The 18039-nt window shown below is 43.5% G+C and overlaps 1 protein-coding gene across 1 annotated transcript; it reads left to right on the top strand.

Moving 5' to 3' along the window:
• The first annotated feature begins 321 nt into the window (after positions 1–321).
• On the top strand, positions 322–17728 carry meis2b (Meis homeobox 2b). Its single transcript, XM_024420689.2, has 13 exons — positions 322–926; positions 1205–1437; positions 1819–1960; positions 2154–2204; positions 2861–2911; positions 3128–3274; positions 6001–6115; positions 10461–10600; positions 12916–12992; positions 14100–14158; positions 14388–14477; positions 15261–15358; positions 16461–17728. The coding sequence occupies exons 1-12, from the start codon at positions 909–911 to the stop codon at positions 15317–15319; spliced, it is 1182 nt and encodes a 393-aa protein (XP_024276457.1). The 5' UTR covers positions 322–908; the 3' UTR covers positions 15320–15358; positions 16461–17728.
• The last annotated feature ends 311 nt before the right edge of the window (positions 17729–18039 follow it).

The following is an 18039-nucleotide window of genomic DNA, read 5'->3' as shown; positions in this document are numbered from 1 at the left end:
GTACAGAAAGTGGAATATAATTATATTTTCTCAAGACTGCTCTAAAAATAATCAGACATTTGTAAAAGTTAGATCATTAAAACAAATAAGTACAGTTTTCTTGACGGTTACGTTCAAAGGGAATAGTTAAAGTGTTGAATTGTCATCAACCAAATTCCTTTCTTGCGCTAATTGCAATGGATATCCTCACCGCCTTGGTGACAAGATGTGACAGTTATTTTGCGTCACCCTCTGCCTTATCCAATGCAAACAACATTCGTTGGCGTGTCATGGGCTTTACTCCAGTCCCCCTTTATTTGGCAGTATGGGACTGGTTAAACCCTCCCTCTTTCCAGGTTCCGTCATCACCTTCTACCGCTGATCAGTGGAGCCAGTCTATCCTATAAGCGCGCTCACAGCCAACCTGCAAACATTCGCTGACACCTTCACATTTCAGAGCAGTAGGCAATGGCCACGAGGACCGACGCATCGATATAGCCTGTTTGTCCTGGGAAGTTCTTTCTTCTTAGGCTACATTTCGTTTTCAGGGAAAACGGTGCGTTGGAATCAATATACGGCCTTCTGGAACGAATCAGCTCTATCAACTGTATGGGCTATAGATTACCTTGACAAGCAGTCTCGGTGATTGACAGCAGGACCAATACACGAGGGTTGTCGATGCGCTTATTAGAAAAACTTTTAACCGAAGGTTCTTAGTATTATCCGCCATGGTTATTTCGCCATTTAGACTATTGCATTAATTATTCTTGAAAAAGACACATCTTCACCTTGCTGCGGGTTTCCTTTTTATTGCCACTGCGGATTACAATATTCAATCGGAGGTAAAAGGCATCAACTTCATACGCCACCTTCTCTGCGGACTGAGACAGTAGCTGTTTCTTACCACTCTGTATCTCCAAGACAAGCGCATGTCGATGGCACAAAGGGTAGGTCTTAGTGCACTTGCAATGTCTAATTTCTGAGTTGATCAAACTGAATCCAATTTCCTTTTGGAATACCCATAAGAAGTCTGGACCCTGTATTCGATGCATTGTTCTGTTTTCCATGCATGGGCAATTTGATTAGATGAATGTTTACTGTCATCCTCATGCATAAAGGCTTGTGTTTGGAGGGGGATGTCTGTAGCCTCTCTTATATCCGTGATAGAAGCATGCCAACAGACAGTCCTCGAGTTTCTCACACTTAACTGTATTTCTCCATCCAGTACGATGAGCTGGCCCATTATGGTGGTGGGATGGACGGGGTTGGACTCCCGGCGTCTATGTATGGAGACCCGCATGCTCCCCGGCCGCTTCCGCAAGTCCACCACCTGAACCACGGTCCGCCTCCTCATCCAACCCAGCACTATGGAGCCCACGCACCCCACAACATCATGCCCAGCAGCATGGGCAGCGCTGTGAACGACGGACTAAAAAGAGACAAAGATCAAATCTATGGGTGTGCATCAGACTTTTCCCATGGTTTTACACTGGGTTTTCTTATGTTTGATATAGCCTACAAATAACAGTTACAAGTTAAGTATTTAAAATCATTTAGTCAGAAGTTAGAACCAAATTCTAACTTGACATGATTGAGTAAATCGAATTTAATTCATTTTGCGCAACCACAAAAAATCTAGGCCTATTTTACGAGCATATTGCATCTCAAGATTCGGCCCTTACTCTGAGTGGAGACACTTCCCTTTTGTCAGCTATTGTAGGACATCCGGAAATATAAAACACGGATCAAGTGCAATGCAGCCCACTTAAAACATGTTTTTATCTAATATTCCTGGAAAGTGGGAACACATATTTACGTTTTGTTTCCATCATGTTGCAGTCACCCGTTATTCCCTCTGCTAGCACTGGTGTTTGAAAAGTGTGAGTTGGCGACCTGCACACCGAGGGAGCCTGGAGTAGCGGGCGGCGATGTCTGCTCGTCAGACTCCTTCAACGAAGACATCGCTGTCTTTGCAAAACAGGTAGGCTACTTGTGGTTTAAGCCACGTTTTGTCAGCAAAGATGGGGATACAGATATTATTGTTGTGAAGGTTACTGTAAATGTTAAACATGTTTTCCTTCATTTATTTAATGTTTGATTGATAGGTGGATGGATTGATTGACTGATTGCTGTATGCAGACAATAGACTCATATTATATATATTTTTTTTATAGATACGTGCAGAGAAACCGTTATTTTCATCGAATCCAGAGTTGGACAACTTGGTAAGCAAGTTAACCTGCAAATCAACTGTTTACGCATCAATTGCGCAGCTGGATAAATAGTGTAATATGGGCTTGTTTGAGTTCACTTTATTTGAACACGACACGGATATTCAAAACGTTCATTTGAAGGAGCAACAGGAAATGCACACGAGTCTATCCAAAGCCTATTCTGTTCCTCTGCAGTTGGAAGCCGCGGAGGTCCTTGCCTTGGGCATCCCCAAAGCAGGGACTCTAGGAACCATTGCTGTGCTGTTGAATCCATTTGAATAAGAAAATACATTGTTTTAATTCATGTAGAATACTGTTACATATCACTTGCTGTACTGTATATGCCTGCAGTGGGCATTCATGCAGTCGCTGTCTAATGAAAACCTCATCTCCGTTTTCGCCAATTTTCATTTATTTTTTATTTTTACATTAATTGAAAGCAGTAACTCCCCTCACTGTACTCTGAACATTTCATGACTCTAGGACCAAGAAAATATATTCAGAATAGCTTCTGAAGTTTTATAATATGCTCGTTAATAGGAAAATATGGGCGTTTTATTCTTTCTGTTGAGCTTTTCATCAGACAGCGACGATAGGCTAGTTACTATCCATTTGAGGTCAACATGCCAGCATGAATTAAGCCTAACTCTTATATTTTCCTTTTCCAGATGATCCAAGCTATACAAGTATTACGATTTCATCTTTTGGAATTAGAGAAGGTAAATTATGTTGTTGTATTGTAGACCTATATTTACTCTGTGCTTTTTTGTGTTTTTCTATATTTTTGTCAAAACGTCCTGCAATCACTGATATAATCGCACAGTTGTACTCATAACTGCATATTTTACTCGAACACACTAAGCATATAGTTTACCTGGCTGCTGCACGAATGTCCTGTGTTAAGAGTGCTGCTAACACGAATTTTCATTGAATAGGTGCACGAGCTCTGCGACAACTTCTGCCATCGGTACATCAGTTGTTTGAAAGGCAAAATGCCCATAGACTTGGTCATAGACGACCGAGATGGCTGCAAATCTGACTTCGATGACCTGACAGGATCCTCCACAAATCTAGCAGATCACGTGAGTGGTTCGGCTTTGAAATTAGCCAACATATTGGTGCTACTTTTGACAAGGGGTCCCAATTACATGGTGTTTGTGACGTACAAAAAAATATAATTTCAAGAGATGTGCGTAATTGTGAGTCAGTTTAATAGATAACACATGTAATCAACAGCTTTTAAAATAGACGGTCAAATGTAATTTACTGGTATTAAACGATTTTTGTATTAATAACCTATTAGCAAAACGTTATCTAATGCACATTGGTGTGTGCAAAACTGAGACAATCAGTCGCTTAATTCATGTGTGTGCGTTCTCATTATATGTTGTCCTGTTGGTGTGTAGGGAAGTTTCATAGAGCTTTCGTGTCTTCTTAAAAATAGGAGGAATACGAGAGGGAATGATTTATTTCGTTCTTAACCTTCTTCTGCTCTATTGTATAAATCATCTACTTTATCTGTTTATCCGAGAGTGAGCGAGAGAGAATGACAATTGTATGCACGCATGACTGTAAGCCGCTTTGGATGAAAGCGTCTGCCAATGGCATATGTTGTGTATTAGATGAGAATGTGCTTATTAGAAATTTCCTAAGTCAATTTTCTATAATTTTCTATTCTTTCCTAAATTGCATTTTTGATGTTTTTACTTTGAGGTAATGGTAATGGATCTTTCTCCTCTCCTTCCCCTTCTAGTGTTTTGATTTTACACTTGAATGCGAATCCAATCAGATTATTATTGTCAGTAAAGAGGGGGGGTCTTTGTCAATTCATGTGCCCATAGGGTGCCCCCTACTCTGGCTCTTCCTCTTCCCAATACCCACTCCCCCTGTCACACATGTCATCTCAGATGGCACGGTTCCTTAAACTTAGCATTGGAGCAATGGCAGGAACTTTGTTGGGGAAATTCCTCATATTAGATTACTGTCATGTACAGTCGATTTTTCAGAAGTAAGCCAAAAGAAATGCTATCCACTGTCCACATTCACTTCCATTTTTGGATGATGTTGCACTTTGTTGATTCGGCGGTTGTAGACACAAACAAACACTGTCAAGGTTAATTCGTCTGACAAGACGGGACATTTTCCTGCTGGTCATCCTGGGATCCAGTTTCCCTTCGTAATATAATATACGTTTTTAATTCCAAAAGGACTTGCAGTTGTGTGTGCATACATTTGATGTATGGTAGACCCCGGGAATCAAACCGACAATCCTGGTGTCACAAGCTCTATGCTCTGCTACCTGAGCCATACAGGACCACTTCACCCACTGCATTATGTATGAGCTGTAGTTCTCTGGGTGTGAGGGCACATGCAATACACAAGGAATGTTGTATGTGAACGCCAACCACACCGTATGTTGGGCCTAGTTCAAGTTTGAGAAGAAACACCAGCTGTTTGTTTATGTTAGCTATGTGTTGACGAAGGCAACTTTAGCCTCCGTTTCCAGTCCTGCCCATTTGCATGATTTCAGTAACATTTGTCTGACTTGTGAGACTAACAGCAACTAGTGTACGTGTGAGAAGTTAATAAAAAAACAATTATTGTGGAGTTTAGAACTATGTTTCCTCTACTCATTCATTTTCTATAGTGAAGGCTAACCCTCACAGTGATAAAATGTGTGAAGGCAAGAAAATATATTGGTCTGAGTATGTTTCTCTAAGTGACATCATGTTCTGCCTCTCTTTTGCCATCCCCTGCTCTAGCACCTTTTTATATCGCACATTTACCAAGTGATAATACTCATTTGAGTTAAGGTACGACTGGCTTGAAAAATGTATATTTGAATCGGGTTAACCAGCTAGTTGATACTGCCATTTTTCCTATGATTTGAAGATCATGTGAGTTGAGAAAGCAATCCGGATATCGTAATGTCTTATACTTACCTCATCAACTTCTCTGCCATTATGGGTCGCAGTTTTTATGATACATTTTAAAGAATGATGGACCACACTGTATCAGTAATTAATGCCATCTTAACAGCTGGAGTGCGTGTGGGTAAAGAACCCCCGTCGTTTGCTTGATAAACGTGGAAACACATGGCACTTTGAATGGGGATGCCACACAAACAGCTTTCTAATTACTGTGTGTTGGGATGGAAAAGGGGGCCTGCTCGTCGAGCTCGTCGAGAGGCCTCATTCACACTGCGCTGCCATTGTTGCCGTGATTATTCTTGTCGTTGGCTGAGCTCTTCATCTGAGCACCATCCGGCAAACAGCTGACAGCCAGGAGGCTGAAGAGGTTGCTCTGCTGTTTGGCCCTCAGCTTAAGTCTGTCTAAGTACCATGGTCCCTGCCCTTATATGGCCCAATAAATAGGGGTTCGGACAGATACTGGGCTTCTGAATCAGGATAGGGAGGAGTGTTGCTGGAGCTCTGATGCTGAACGGTTTTGCTCTACAGTATTAGCAGGTTTAGCTGAATATAAGCTCTCTTCGCTTTTGTTCTTTTTTGTGGGGGCCATCTCAGTTTCAGGGAAAATGGTAACTTTGAGTTTGGGATTATTGATTCTTTGGATCTTGTTCTATTTTCTTATTGAGGTCTGGGTCAGATTGTTCCATATTGTGTGCTGTGGTATATCGGCTAATAATGAGGAGAGAGAGAAGCGGTGCGTGCGTGTGTGTGTCCGGGATTTACATTGATATTGAGTAATGGCATACTGTTCCACTGCTCTCTAATGTGATCTCTCTCTCTCCTCTCCTGGTGTGTGGCTGGGATATGTTTATGACACGATGAACCTCTGTGGACCCCAGAACCCGGCGTCCTGGAGAGACCTGGAAGACGCCCACTCCACGCCTTCTGTGGGCACCCCGGGGCCCTCCAGCGGGGGCCACGTCTCCCAGAGTGGGGACAACAGCAGTGAACTCGGTAAGAGACCCACAGCTTCTCTTTAGACTCAACTCCATATCAAAGGTTGACCTCAGTGCTGACCCCATACAAAGGCAATGGTATTTTCTTTGTAGGCTATAGGGTAAACTTAGTCTTTCCAGAGATCCTAATGATAAGCGGTTGTTGTTGCTCTACACTTATCATTCAGATAAAGTTGATAAGAGATTGTTGTTGAATCAACAGCTATTTGATTGAGTTTTGATAGTGACTTTGTGGTTTATCACTTATCCAGGTCAGGTTATGGAAATAGTTCTATAGTTTAATCTGGTCTCTGTTATATAATGGCTTGTCTGATGAGTGTCATTACTGCCAATTACTGGTTTTGCATGATTCTGCCGAGCATTGCTGTAGTGTAGCCTACTTGGGTTGCTGTCCGTGTGCCGGCTGTTAATTTGGCCTGTGATTTGCTCAGTGGAGGCTATAAGGGTTTTATGACTTTGTTTTTCTTTTTATCTCCTATGGCCACAGTAAAAATAGAATAGACTTTAAAGCAACTTACCACCCTCTGCCCATCAGGCATCAATAGCCAGGGCATTGAGCTAAACAATGGGAGGGTGCTTTGCAAGACAACAGCAATTCTGAGGATGAAAGGACAGCCAGAAACACAGATTAATTCTCTTCCTCCTCTGATTTTACCAGAGTTTCTTCACTTATCCTAACTATCTGAAAACATGTCAAACAAATTGCACTTAATATCCATGCCTGCATTATTTGTAATGTAATTGGATGCTTTAACACAGTAACACTGTGTATCTGACTTGTATGTCAGCAAAGCGAGGGGATGAGGATGGGTGCGAACGGCTTTTTCCTTGGTTCCTCAGGAGGGCTTTTTTTTTTAAACAACAGCAGGGGAACACCCAAGGTCCATGCCTCCCTGCCCTTTTGACCTGGGTAGAGAATGCATAGAGGACGGGGGAAGCACAATCCCCCCTGCCGAGAGAGCCACTTTTTATGTATGGATGAACAAAGAGGAGAAAAAGCCCCTGGTAGCAGGATCTGATGCTGCCGTGCCTACCTGCTGCTCCTTGTGCTCCTCCTAGGGCCCCTTTGCCCTTTTTCCATCCCTCGTTTCCATCCCTTGTTTTCATCCCCTTTTCTCATTCAAGGGGATGAGGAAAGCAAACACTTTTAACATAGGAAGGGAACTGGGGGCCAAAGTGGGGCCCTTACGTCAGTAGTGCAGACCTGGGTAAGAGATTACCGATGCTCTTCAAAGCACCTGCTACTATGAGGGAGCTCCTATTGTCCTAATGGATATTTGTCATGGTTTTCTGGGCCAATGATAAAAGCCTTTTTTAAAGGGTTAACCTACAATCTTAACTAATCGGGGAGCCTTATGGTTGGTTGCTGTGTGGTTCTCGTGAGGGTATCAACCACAGGTATGTGATATGTGGTTAGTTGGTGGTGGTATGGTTATGGCTGTGTTAGCCATGTGGCTAACCGCTAACCCATGGCTTATACAGTCTTTGGTTGTTTCCTTGTAAGCTGTGTGATATGCAGAGGGCTTTCTCTTTGATAACACCTCCCCCAGGGTGACTCTCTCAGATGGGGCACAGGGGCAGAGCTAAAAAGGCTGAGATATCCTAGGAATGTTTTTTTTTTGGGGGGAGGGGTTTTGAATGTCCATGACAAAGGCAAAAATGAAAGGAAAGGAACCCAAGGGGCGCTAGCTGCTGCAAAGCGCCTGTACAAGAGGGGAATGCAGAGAAGGAAGAAACAGGATGCAGTCAGTGCATCTTTTAGTCTCCTCCGGATTCCACCGAAGAACAGCAATGACACTGCAGGCTAATGTCCCTATAGAACCTGTCACAAAATGTTCTCACAAATAACAAGGGAGTGAGGCAGGAGAACTATATCTAAACCTTATCAATCACCACTCGCCATCAATAGGATATAGGCCTACGGAAGGCACAATTCTAGACATACTCGTGATCTGGGGAGAAGATTCAGCAATTATCAAGATCTTCACGCTATGGATTCGCCGTGTTTTGGCAAGCTGCCAGACAGCAGCTCCCATTTAGCAGCGTGCATCATGGGTAATAACAGGAGGGCTGAGAAGTGTCACTGGTGATGGATCAGGTCCCGGTGAGCTCATTAAGCAAGCTGCACTAGGCTCGCATCACCGATGCAGGACCGGGATACAGCAATCAGTTCTGCTAGCTAGTAGCCCACCCTGCACTTTGTCTTGTATGGACATGTCATCATGTGGATTCTCTTGCCTCTAGTTGTCCCAGTTTATACCTGACTGTAGGAAAACGGGTTTCTGCTGTTGTTGATGAGAGAGAGGAAGAGATAAAAAGAGAGAGAGGTAGGGAAGTGGTGGGGGGGTGGAAGCGGAAGCCAGACAAGGATGCTACTCTTCTTCATATCTTAGGGTACTGTTTTTCCTAAAGCGCCTGAGGCGATACTCCAGCTTTCCTTGCGGCAGCAACCCCCCTCCTCTATGTTACGCGTGTAGACACTGGGGCATGCAGGGAGGGAGCTGGGCAAGCAGGCAGGCGAAGGGGGCTAGGTCACGGGAGGAGAGTTCCATGGATACAACTTTGCAAGTAGTGCACCATCACACTGGTTAGATTGGCTGAGTTGCCAGGGAACAGTCAGAAGCGATTAGCGTAGCGGAGGATCTGCCCTTAGGCCTTCCCTCTCTGGAGCAGGAAAAAAGAGAAGGATGGGGGAGAGGAGGAGGGGGGCATGAGGGGGCTTGATGTTCCTTAGATATAATTAGGCCGTGCTAGTGAGTTCTGTCTTTCTTTCTTTTTTTCAGTTATTTGCTTCAAGGACAAAATGACTTAAAATGACCAATATTGGTTTTGGTCATTTTGATTTCCAGCTAAGCCCGAGCATTTAATGATTGATTGGCATAGTTTGTATTGATTATTTCACCATTGAAGGCATGTCTTGAGTGGTGTTTCTCCCAGCCTGTGAGACAGGATACTAATTGTCCTCTGAAATGACAGATGTCTTCAACACCATCCTTCAAGTACTCTGCACCCACAACACACCTCATCATTTCCTTAGAGAATAAAACTGTTATAACAACTTGTTATAACATCTACAGACAGAGAAGGTGGGGTATGGAGAACAAAGTGAAGCATCACCTATGCCCTGTCCGGTCCACGGATTACACCATCCGTCAAAACTCCCACCCCCCCTCCTCTCTCTCCCCTCACCCCCGTCCCAACCCACTCAGTCCAACTCATCCTTTTTAATGTCAATATTCATTAGCTTAAATATTTATGCATGAATATGGGCGCATATATAGAAGCCCCTTTGATTGATGCATCCCCAAAAACAAAAAGACATGCCATGGTGAATCCTAAGAAAAGTAGGGTTCCTGTCCCGCCCTGGGGGAGGGGTCTCTCAGATACATTATTCACATGCCCTCCAGGCAGGCTTTCAAGGCATCTCTGCCCAGAGGGCAAGAAAAATAACCACCACTGTTAAAAGTAAATCATCTCTGCTGATGCACAATTAATGTCGGAAAGGGAGGAGAGACATGGAGAGAGTGCACAGAGAGTGCTGTGATGGGGAGCAAGGGCAGGGGCGGAAGCCTCGGAAATCTCAGTTTAAAAGGAAGCCTTGATCCGTGTGAAGGTTCCCGCAGAAATCGAACGACGATGCCCTGCTAATAATGCCAGGAGGAGAGAGGTGGTGTGTGTGTGAGTCCGACAATCCAACACAGACAGACTGGAGGGGAGGGGGTGGTGGAAGGGTGGGGTGTGGGTCACTGAACACATGGGGGGCTTGAGGGGAAATGACCACAACCCCCCCCATCCACCCACCAACACATCCCTAGCCTAATGTTTGATATGTTATTGTCCTCTCATAGCTTTAACCATGAGGTTAAAACTGATGTTTTTGTTATTGTTCGTGTTTTTCTTTTTTTATAACCAAATCATTAGTCTATATCAAACAACGGTGTATATAAATAAATACGCTGCTGCCTGCGCATTGTGTCCGGCCACAGCACTAACAGTCATTATTCATGTCAAGTGTACAGCCCGGATCCCGCGGTCATTACTTCATGTCAAACTTGTAGCTCAGATTGAGTTAATAGCCTGGCTTTTTTATTGAGGTCTCTCAATACAGTATGCTGTATGAACCTCTCTTCAATATCCAGACACTGTAGCAGAGTGTGGATGAGGAGATGCAAATGTGAAAGATATGTGGAATATTGTGTTGCTATGCTGTTGCCATGCCCTAGACCTCTGCTGCACTTTTAATGTGTGTTCGTGGCGAATGGCGGTGATGTGCCGAAATGAAAGCCTTCTCTCTCCTAACGTATCCCGCCACCTCTCTTCTCTACTTCTTTCTCTTATCGCAGGAGACGGCCTCGACAACAGCCTTGCATCACCGGGCACAGGGGACGAGGACGACCAGGACAAGAAGCGGCAGAAGAAGAGAGGCATCTTCCCCAAAGTGGCCACCAATATCATGCGAGCGTGGCTCTTCCAGCACCTTACGGTAAGACGGCAGGCCGAGCCTAACACCAGCTCCAGACATTCTCCCTTCATGCAGTGGTTCTCAACCTTTTTTTGGTTATTGTACACCAATCACACCATCAGGTGCAACTGGTCATGACTATTATCAATTTAACCATGAAGCCTATGTTTTGTATATATCTTATGGCTTGTCTAGTACTCCTAGAGTAGGCCAAGTACCCCTAGGGGCAATAGTAATAACGGTTGAGAACTGAAGGTCTTGCATCCAACACTCGATGCGCAACAACACAAGGGCGTCGGCCTGTGGCTTTGTAGTCCTTCGCCGAGCCGTTTTCTCTCGGATGTTTTCTTAGTGAGAACAGTCATTGAGACAAAGGCACAGAGAGCGGTGTAAAAGACAAGTAGCGTATGTTGTCTAAACGTGGCCTCTCCATCATACCACACTTGTTAGGAATGATGCCACTTTACTCAGCGTCTGAACTACGTTTTACAAAAACAGAATAGGCTACTTTCCCAAAGTGAAAGGACTAGCTCACATTCCAGCGACTTCCAACCAATCCTCAATGAGGAGAGTTTCACCTTTTATATACGGGCCCAAAAGACGCCGCCACTGCCTCTTACTCCTCAGTTTTTCTACTTTTCTCCTCTTCCCGCTCTTAGATGTTTTCATAGCCTCTTATTTGGTTGCCGGGTGAAAAGCGGACACACAGCTCCTGTACAGGCAGCAATCCTTTCCTCTAAAAACCCACCTTTAGATTCCCCAGTTAAAAAAAGAAGAGGCAAAGAAGGGCTAATTTAATTATCCCCTCTCTGTTCCCCCTTTTCAGCCTAATTGGTTAAGCACAAGTGTTTGTCGTGGCAGGATGTGCCTCGTGAACACTGTGTGAGGGCCCCTCAATGTCCTCTGAATGGTCCAGTTGCAACACCCAGGCGATCAAGCATTCATCGGGGCCGCGGAGGGTGTGAATTGTGAAAGGAGCCGGATTATGTTTTGTCCCGACTTTACCGTTGAGGCTGGCATCGGAGAAGGGACAGAGGGGGGGGGATTCTCTAGATGGTCTTAGCCTCCAGCTTTTGTAGTCCCTATTCTGAGGAAAGAACTCTAACGATCCTCCTCTACAAAGCTATAGAGAAAGCAGCTGTGTGAGGTTTACATTACTTCTAGGATTCCTTATTGGCCCATTAGCATGGTCATACAGTAACTGTTGGTTTCCATGCGAGCCACGCTGTTTGAAGACCTCCATCTGCATGCCGATGAAGACGGATCTTTGTGACGCTCTGTTCTAGACAATGTATATAATTAGTTACGACAAACATACATTGCGTTTTGAAATGCAGCTGTAAAAGGGTCCTCTTGTTTAACCATGAGACCCTTTCCTTTGCTTGGAGATAAAAAAGGATTAAGTCCACAGCTCAATGACAGGTTGCCCCAGAGTGACCTGAGTAAATTTTGGTTGTACATTGGAGAGAGGCCCCAACGTGACAACAGTCTGTGGGACATTAGCAAAGTGGGTTGTTTTTTTTCCAGACAGAGGGGTTCTGCTGGGTTGAGGGAGGAGCACTGAGCCATCCGTCACTAGACTGTCAGCCACCAAGCTGGGAGGTGACCATGACGATCACTTGTGGTAACAGTGGCCTTTGTCACTACCATGTCGGTTTCTGTGTGTGTGTGTGGTATATGTTTGCATGTGTGTGCACGCTTGTGTGACTGAGTGTGTGCATACATGTATATGCCTGAAAGCCTTGTTTAAAAATGAAGTGCTTGGAAGCTCATCCTTCACCCGATGACCACAGGAGGTGGCTGTGGCCCTGACAGCGCCAAAATGGGGACGCGCCTCCGACCCTGTACCCTGTACATGGGTCACCTCTGTCTGCCATCTGCCACCCTCCTCCCTCTGTCACACCGCCAGCGGAGAGGCAGGGATAGGGAGACAGGAGCCGGGGCCCCTATTCAGGCCCTAACAAAGGCGGCAATTGTGTCCCTTTGTATCGCATCTGATCATTTGTCAAATAATGTCAAATAATGTCAAACAATGCCACACGCTTTAAGTCCAAAGTGTTTGGGGCTGGGGCCAAGCAGTGGTCAGTCTTGGTTGTTCACTTGTGCTTATGCTAACTAGAGAGAGAGACTTGTGTGTGTGTGTGTATATGTGCCAAGGATCACTGTGGATGGGAGTCGGTCACAGGGCTTGACTACATTTCCTGAGCGACTTTCCCTTTAAAGGGTGTTTCAGGGTGTTTCATTCTAGACGTGATCATTCGAAATGAATGCAAGCTGGGTGTTCTTTTTTCGACTGAAGCACAGACTCTTCTCTTTCTGTCCTCTGTTTACCACAGCACCCCTATCCTTCAGAGGAACAGAAGAAGCAACTAGCACAGGACACAGGCCTCACCATCCTGCAAGTGAACAACTGGTGAGTAGCTCACCCCCATGTCCCCACTCTAACCCTAACCCTTGTGCTTCCTTCTCTCCTTCTTTCTTCCTTTCCTTCTTTATGTCTGTCCTTTCCTTCTTCCTTTTTGTCTTTCCTTCTTGCCTCCTCCCAGCACTGGTGACTATGCTCTCATTTGCAACTACACTACAGCCATGTTTTAGGAGAAGCAGAGCCGTTCTAAGCTCAGCTCTTTGGAAATGGAACTGAAATGGAACTGTTTTACATGCTCTATCTATATTCACTGTCTGGTGGACACACTGAAACTTTAAAGGGGAGGTGTGTGTGTGTGTGTGTCCCTCCTCCCCACACGATCCCCCAGCCTCATTTTACATGTATAACATGATGGATTAAAGTATATTTAAGGCCCAGCACCCTTGCCCCTTTGTAGATGGCTTAGCATATTTTGGGAAAGAGGAACAGAGACAGGGGGATTTGGTTTTGAGGATACAGTTATGGTGTGTCATCTAAAAGGAATCATTTTATTTGGGGCTTACACAGGGTCCGTTTTGGATGAATTGAGATGACATTGGCTTCTCGCGATTTAATCCTCCCCCGTCCCAGAATCCCATGGTAGGGTCTTTTTTTTAAGTGTATCAGATTCTCAACGGACCTAATTACATAGACGTGCACCTCTAATCCCAAGGAGTTAAGAAGTCTATGGATTTTTCTCATGGATCAACTTCAATACACTTATCAAAGCAGGCAAATGCTTAGTTTACCAAGCTGTCCGTTCTTTTGGGTAGTGGTACGTCTCTGCCCAAAATTGGCAAAACGTTTAGCCTTATCACAGCCCAAGGCTAAAGGGGCTAAACCCAAATCAATAGACTTGGTAAGATGCTGTATGTGGCTTTCTCCTAACACCCTAGATCACGAGAGATTAGTACGCTAGTAAAACTGGGGTAGGAAATTGTCACACTCTGTTTGATTTCTGAATGCTTTGATTGTGTAAGATTATCTTAAGTAGACCCGGGAGATAAATGCAAAGGAGATCTAAAGCATTGAGAAGCTTTGTGAACTGTATAGTCCATGTTTGTCCGGACAGTGATTGGAATTTTCTCTCCATTTCTATCTTCACCATCTCTCCAGGTTCATCAACGCCAGGAGGAGAATAGTACAGCCTATGATTGACCAGTCTAACAGAACAGGTTAACCAGAACTTACATTTGTTAATTGATAATAATACGATGAGATGATAATGTTGCTCTGTCATATATTTAATTGTACTATATGATTATTTTTTATGTAGATAATGATTTTTTTGAATGCCACTTTTATTGTTACGGTGTATCTCTTCTGTTTTATGGCCTCTAAACATACTAATCTAGTATTATATCTCTATTTTGACCCATTTCTGGTTTATTTTACATCCCACAGTGGGCCAGGGGACAGCATACAGCCCTGACGGTCAACCAATGGGAGGCTTTGTACTCGACGGCCAGCAGCACATGGGAATTCGACCTGGCGGTAAGCAACCTTTATTCTCACCATGTCATATGCAGTGGTGGGAAAAGTACTGTATTGTCATACTTGAGTAAAAGTAAAGATACCTTGGAATGGAAAATGACTTAAGTAAAAGTGAGTCACCCGGTAAAATACTACTTGAGTAAAAGTCTAAAAGTATTTGGTTTAAAATATGCATAAGTATCAAAAGTAAATATAATTGCAAAAATATTCTTAAAATATACCTAAGGATTGACAGTAAAAGTATAAATAATTTCAAATTCTCTATATTAAACCAACCAGATGGCACCATTTTCGTGTCTTTTTTTTTGTTACGAATAGCCAGGGGCACACTCCAACACTTAGATATAATTTACAAACAGAGCATTTGTGTTTAGTCAGTCCGACAGATCAGAGGCAGTAGGGATGACCAGGGATGTTCTCTTGATAAGTGCGTGAATTTGATAATTGTCCTGTCCTGCTAAGCATTCAATGTATTCAATGTAACGTACTTTTGGGTGTCAGGGAAAATGTATAGAGTAAAAAGTACATTATTTTCTTTTGGAATGTAGTGAAATAAAAGTAAGTTGTCAAAAATATAAATGGTAAAGTACAGATACACCAAAAAAATACTTTAAAGTATTACTTAAATACTTTACACCACTGGTTATTTGTTCCTTTCTACCAATGTAGCCTGGAATCAGTTTTGGTTCTGTTTGTCTTCATGGGTTAAATATTGCAGTTTTATATGAACCTGTGTATATTGCATCATGTAATTGGTTCCTCTCTCTGTCACTCATTCTGCAGGACCAATGGGTGGCATGGGAATGAATATGGGCATGGATGGACAGTGGCACTACATGTAAACCCTCTCCAACCAAGGCAAGCCTGAAGAAGACGGTGAAGTAAGCACTGCCTTAATCTCTCTCCCCTGCTACATTTGTCACCCACAAGCCCTGCCTCCTCTGCCATTTCTCTATTCCTCTCCATCACTCCCTCTCTCTCTTTCTCCCACTCCCTCCTCACTACTCCTCTCCTCCTCACCCCTCGCCTCAATCGTCCCCCTATTCCTCCACAACACCCCATCTATTTAAAAAAAATGTTCTTGCTCCCTCTCTCCTCTCCTTCTCACCCCGTTCCTCGATCCTTCTCCATCACTCCATCTCTCTCTCTTTCTCCATTTTTCTCCTCTCTCCATCCTCCTCATCTCCTTCTCGGGGCCCAATATGATTAAGAGTGTGGGGTTCTCGACTCCCTCTGTCCCCCTCCAGCCCTATCAGCTCTCTAGCCCTGCTGACAGTTCACAAATCAAGATGTATCGCCTGCCGGAGGCACTGGAGCTCACCGTATTTTATTTAACACCCACACTCCACTGCTCAATGAGCCACGCTATAATGACACTTACCTTGATTAATTGAGCTCTTTATATGTAAATAGGGAACCCCGCGTTTGCCTCACTTTTCACTGGGCGCCAATTCCGCCAACACAGCCCCTTTCCCTTCCCGATAATCCACAGATTTTGCTAATGAAGTCCAAAGAGCATGATGGTGATTGCAGCGACGGCACATCGCCTAAATTTTAAATACAGCCCACATAGACATCTTATGCACTCAAGCTGAATAAATGTTGGCAATATAATTTTTTTGACTGTTTCATCCAATCATTTCTCATTGAATGATCATTGACCGATTACTGTAATGGCGTAATACAGGAGGCTGTTCACCTCACCTAATTTAATCTGTAGTGAGACCGTATGCTGATCTGTGATGGCAGTAAATTTACCTAAGGATCCATGTGGGGTTGTTTTTGCAGTAATATGTGGTTATCCTATGCATGATGGAGTCAGTCATAACAGTTATCTATTAGGGAACCCTTAAGAATTACACCAAAGAACCAGCACTGTCCCAGTGTATGTATATGTTGTAATTTGTCTTTAATTTCTAAGGTTTAGGTTCCATATTTGTTTTGCTGTAAGAGACTGACCCAGGCTTCTTCTTTGTGTGACAGGCCTCTGTGGTTTGCTCAGGGAAAATTCCATCCTGCCGCGTGGTCCAATGAAAGCGTGACTCCGCCCAAGTCACACCTGTACCCATCATCTGACCACGCCCACCTCACAATCGCACGGGAGTATAGAGGACCACACCTACCCTGGGACAACCCACACCTGTACAGACCCTGCCCACGTTGACCTTTACTAACTAACCCCATGGCTGGAGGAAGACTAGGATCTAGGAATAAACAACATTTACAGACAACAACAAAAATACTTCTGAATGAACAACAGAAGCTAAAATGACCTCAACAACCTTTTGACAAATTAGTGTTCTTTTTTAAATTATTTATTTATTTTTCTACAATGGTGGACCATTGAGACAAGAACTTTCAAGTATTTGCTCAAGATCTATTGTCACAATTGTACATACACACAGCCCGCACACACACACACACACACACACACACACACACACACACACATACGCTCACTTACACATGTTGTCACACACACACACACACACACATATTCTCACACACACACACTACATCCTATGAGCACACCATTTGAAAACAACCACTGTGGAATATCTAAAAAGATGATGGAGACTAAGACTTTTAATAGCTGTTGTGGTGTATAGACTTGTGCTTTTTCATTTGACTGTTCTGTCCATGTTTGTGCTTTTGTGATCACTAGTTTATAGCGTGAGAGTTTATCACTGATCCCACCTTTATGTGCTGTGGAAGAGAGTGATTGACTCAGAGTTTGCAGCTCCATCCAGCTCCCAGCAAAATACCAAGCCCGCTTTTTATAAGACTGAAAGAGCTGATGAACTGACTCCATACTGGTAAGGTGGATCCTGGACTGACTTCCATTTAGATCGCATTCAAATAGTTTTATAGCACACAGGAAGAAGGGAAGGGTTTCTACACTAAAAACCAAAATAAAAACTCATTTTAAAACTTGACCTCAAATCTTTTGGAGGAATCTTTTTTTCAGCACATATTCCCTTTCATCTGGGAAATAAATAACATTTTGGGGAGAAAAAGAAGAAGTATGCCTTGAGTTAATCATATGTTGTACAACATATGATATGATATTGTGACCCAATTCATTTGGATAACATTAAGAGCTGAATGCATTCTTTTTTTTGTTGGTGTTTGGTGGTTATTTGCACATTAGCTACCTCCTGCTTTGTATCTATGGTAAACATTTATGAAATACCGCATATCTTTGTAAATTAAAATGATTTTCGTAATAACACACCATTCGTATTCACACATGAGGTCAAGTTACAGTTTTGGTCGATATGGGACGAAGTTGCTGTCGCTGTTTTCTTACTCGATTGAGGCTGACAGGAATGATGGATGACCTAGGACTATGGTTACTCGAAATACAGGGAGATACGCTGAATACCAAAGCCACACTAATTCGTTTTTCTCAAGACACAATAGGCTTATGCAATAAAAAATTAAGTGGAAGCCTAGAGGAAAATGTCATATTTTCAAATAATTTCGTATGATATCAGTACCCCGACAAAAAGGGGGGAAAAAACATTTCAATATGGGTCTTGTAACTTAGCCTAAACAACGT

Source organism: Oncorhynchus tshawytscha, linkage group LG05 (assembly GCF_018296145.1).
Source record: "Oncorhynchus tshawytscha isolate Ot180627B linkage group LG05, Otsh_v2.0, whole genome shotgun sequence".
Lineage (NCBI taxonomy): Eukaryota > Metazoa > Chordata > Actinopteri > Salmoniformes > Salmonidae > Oncorhynchus > Oncorhynchus tshawytscha.
Note: the sequence above shows the minus strand (reverse complement) of the source record. Positions and strands in the feature narration are given on the sequence as shown.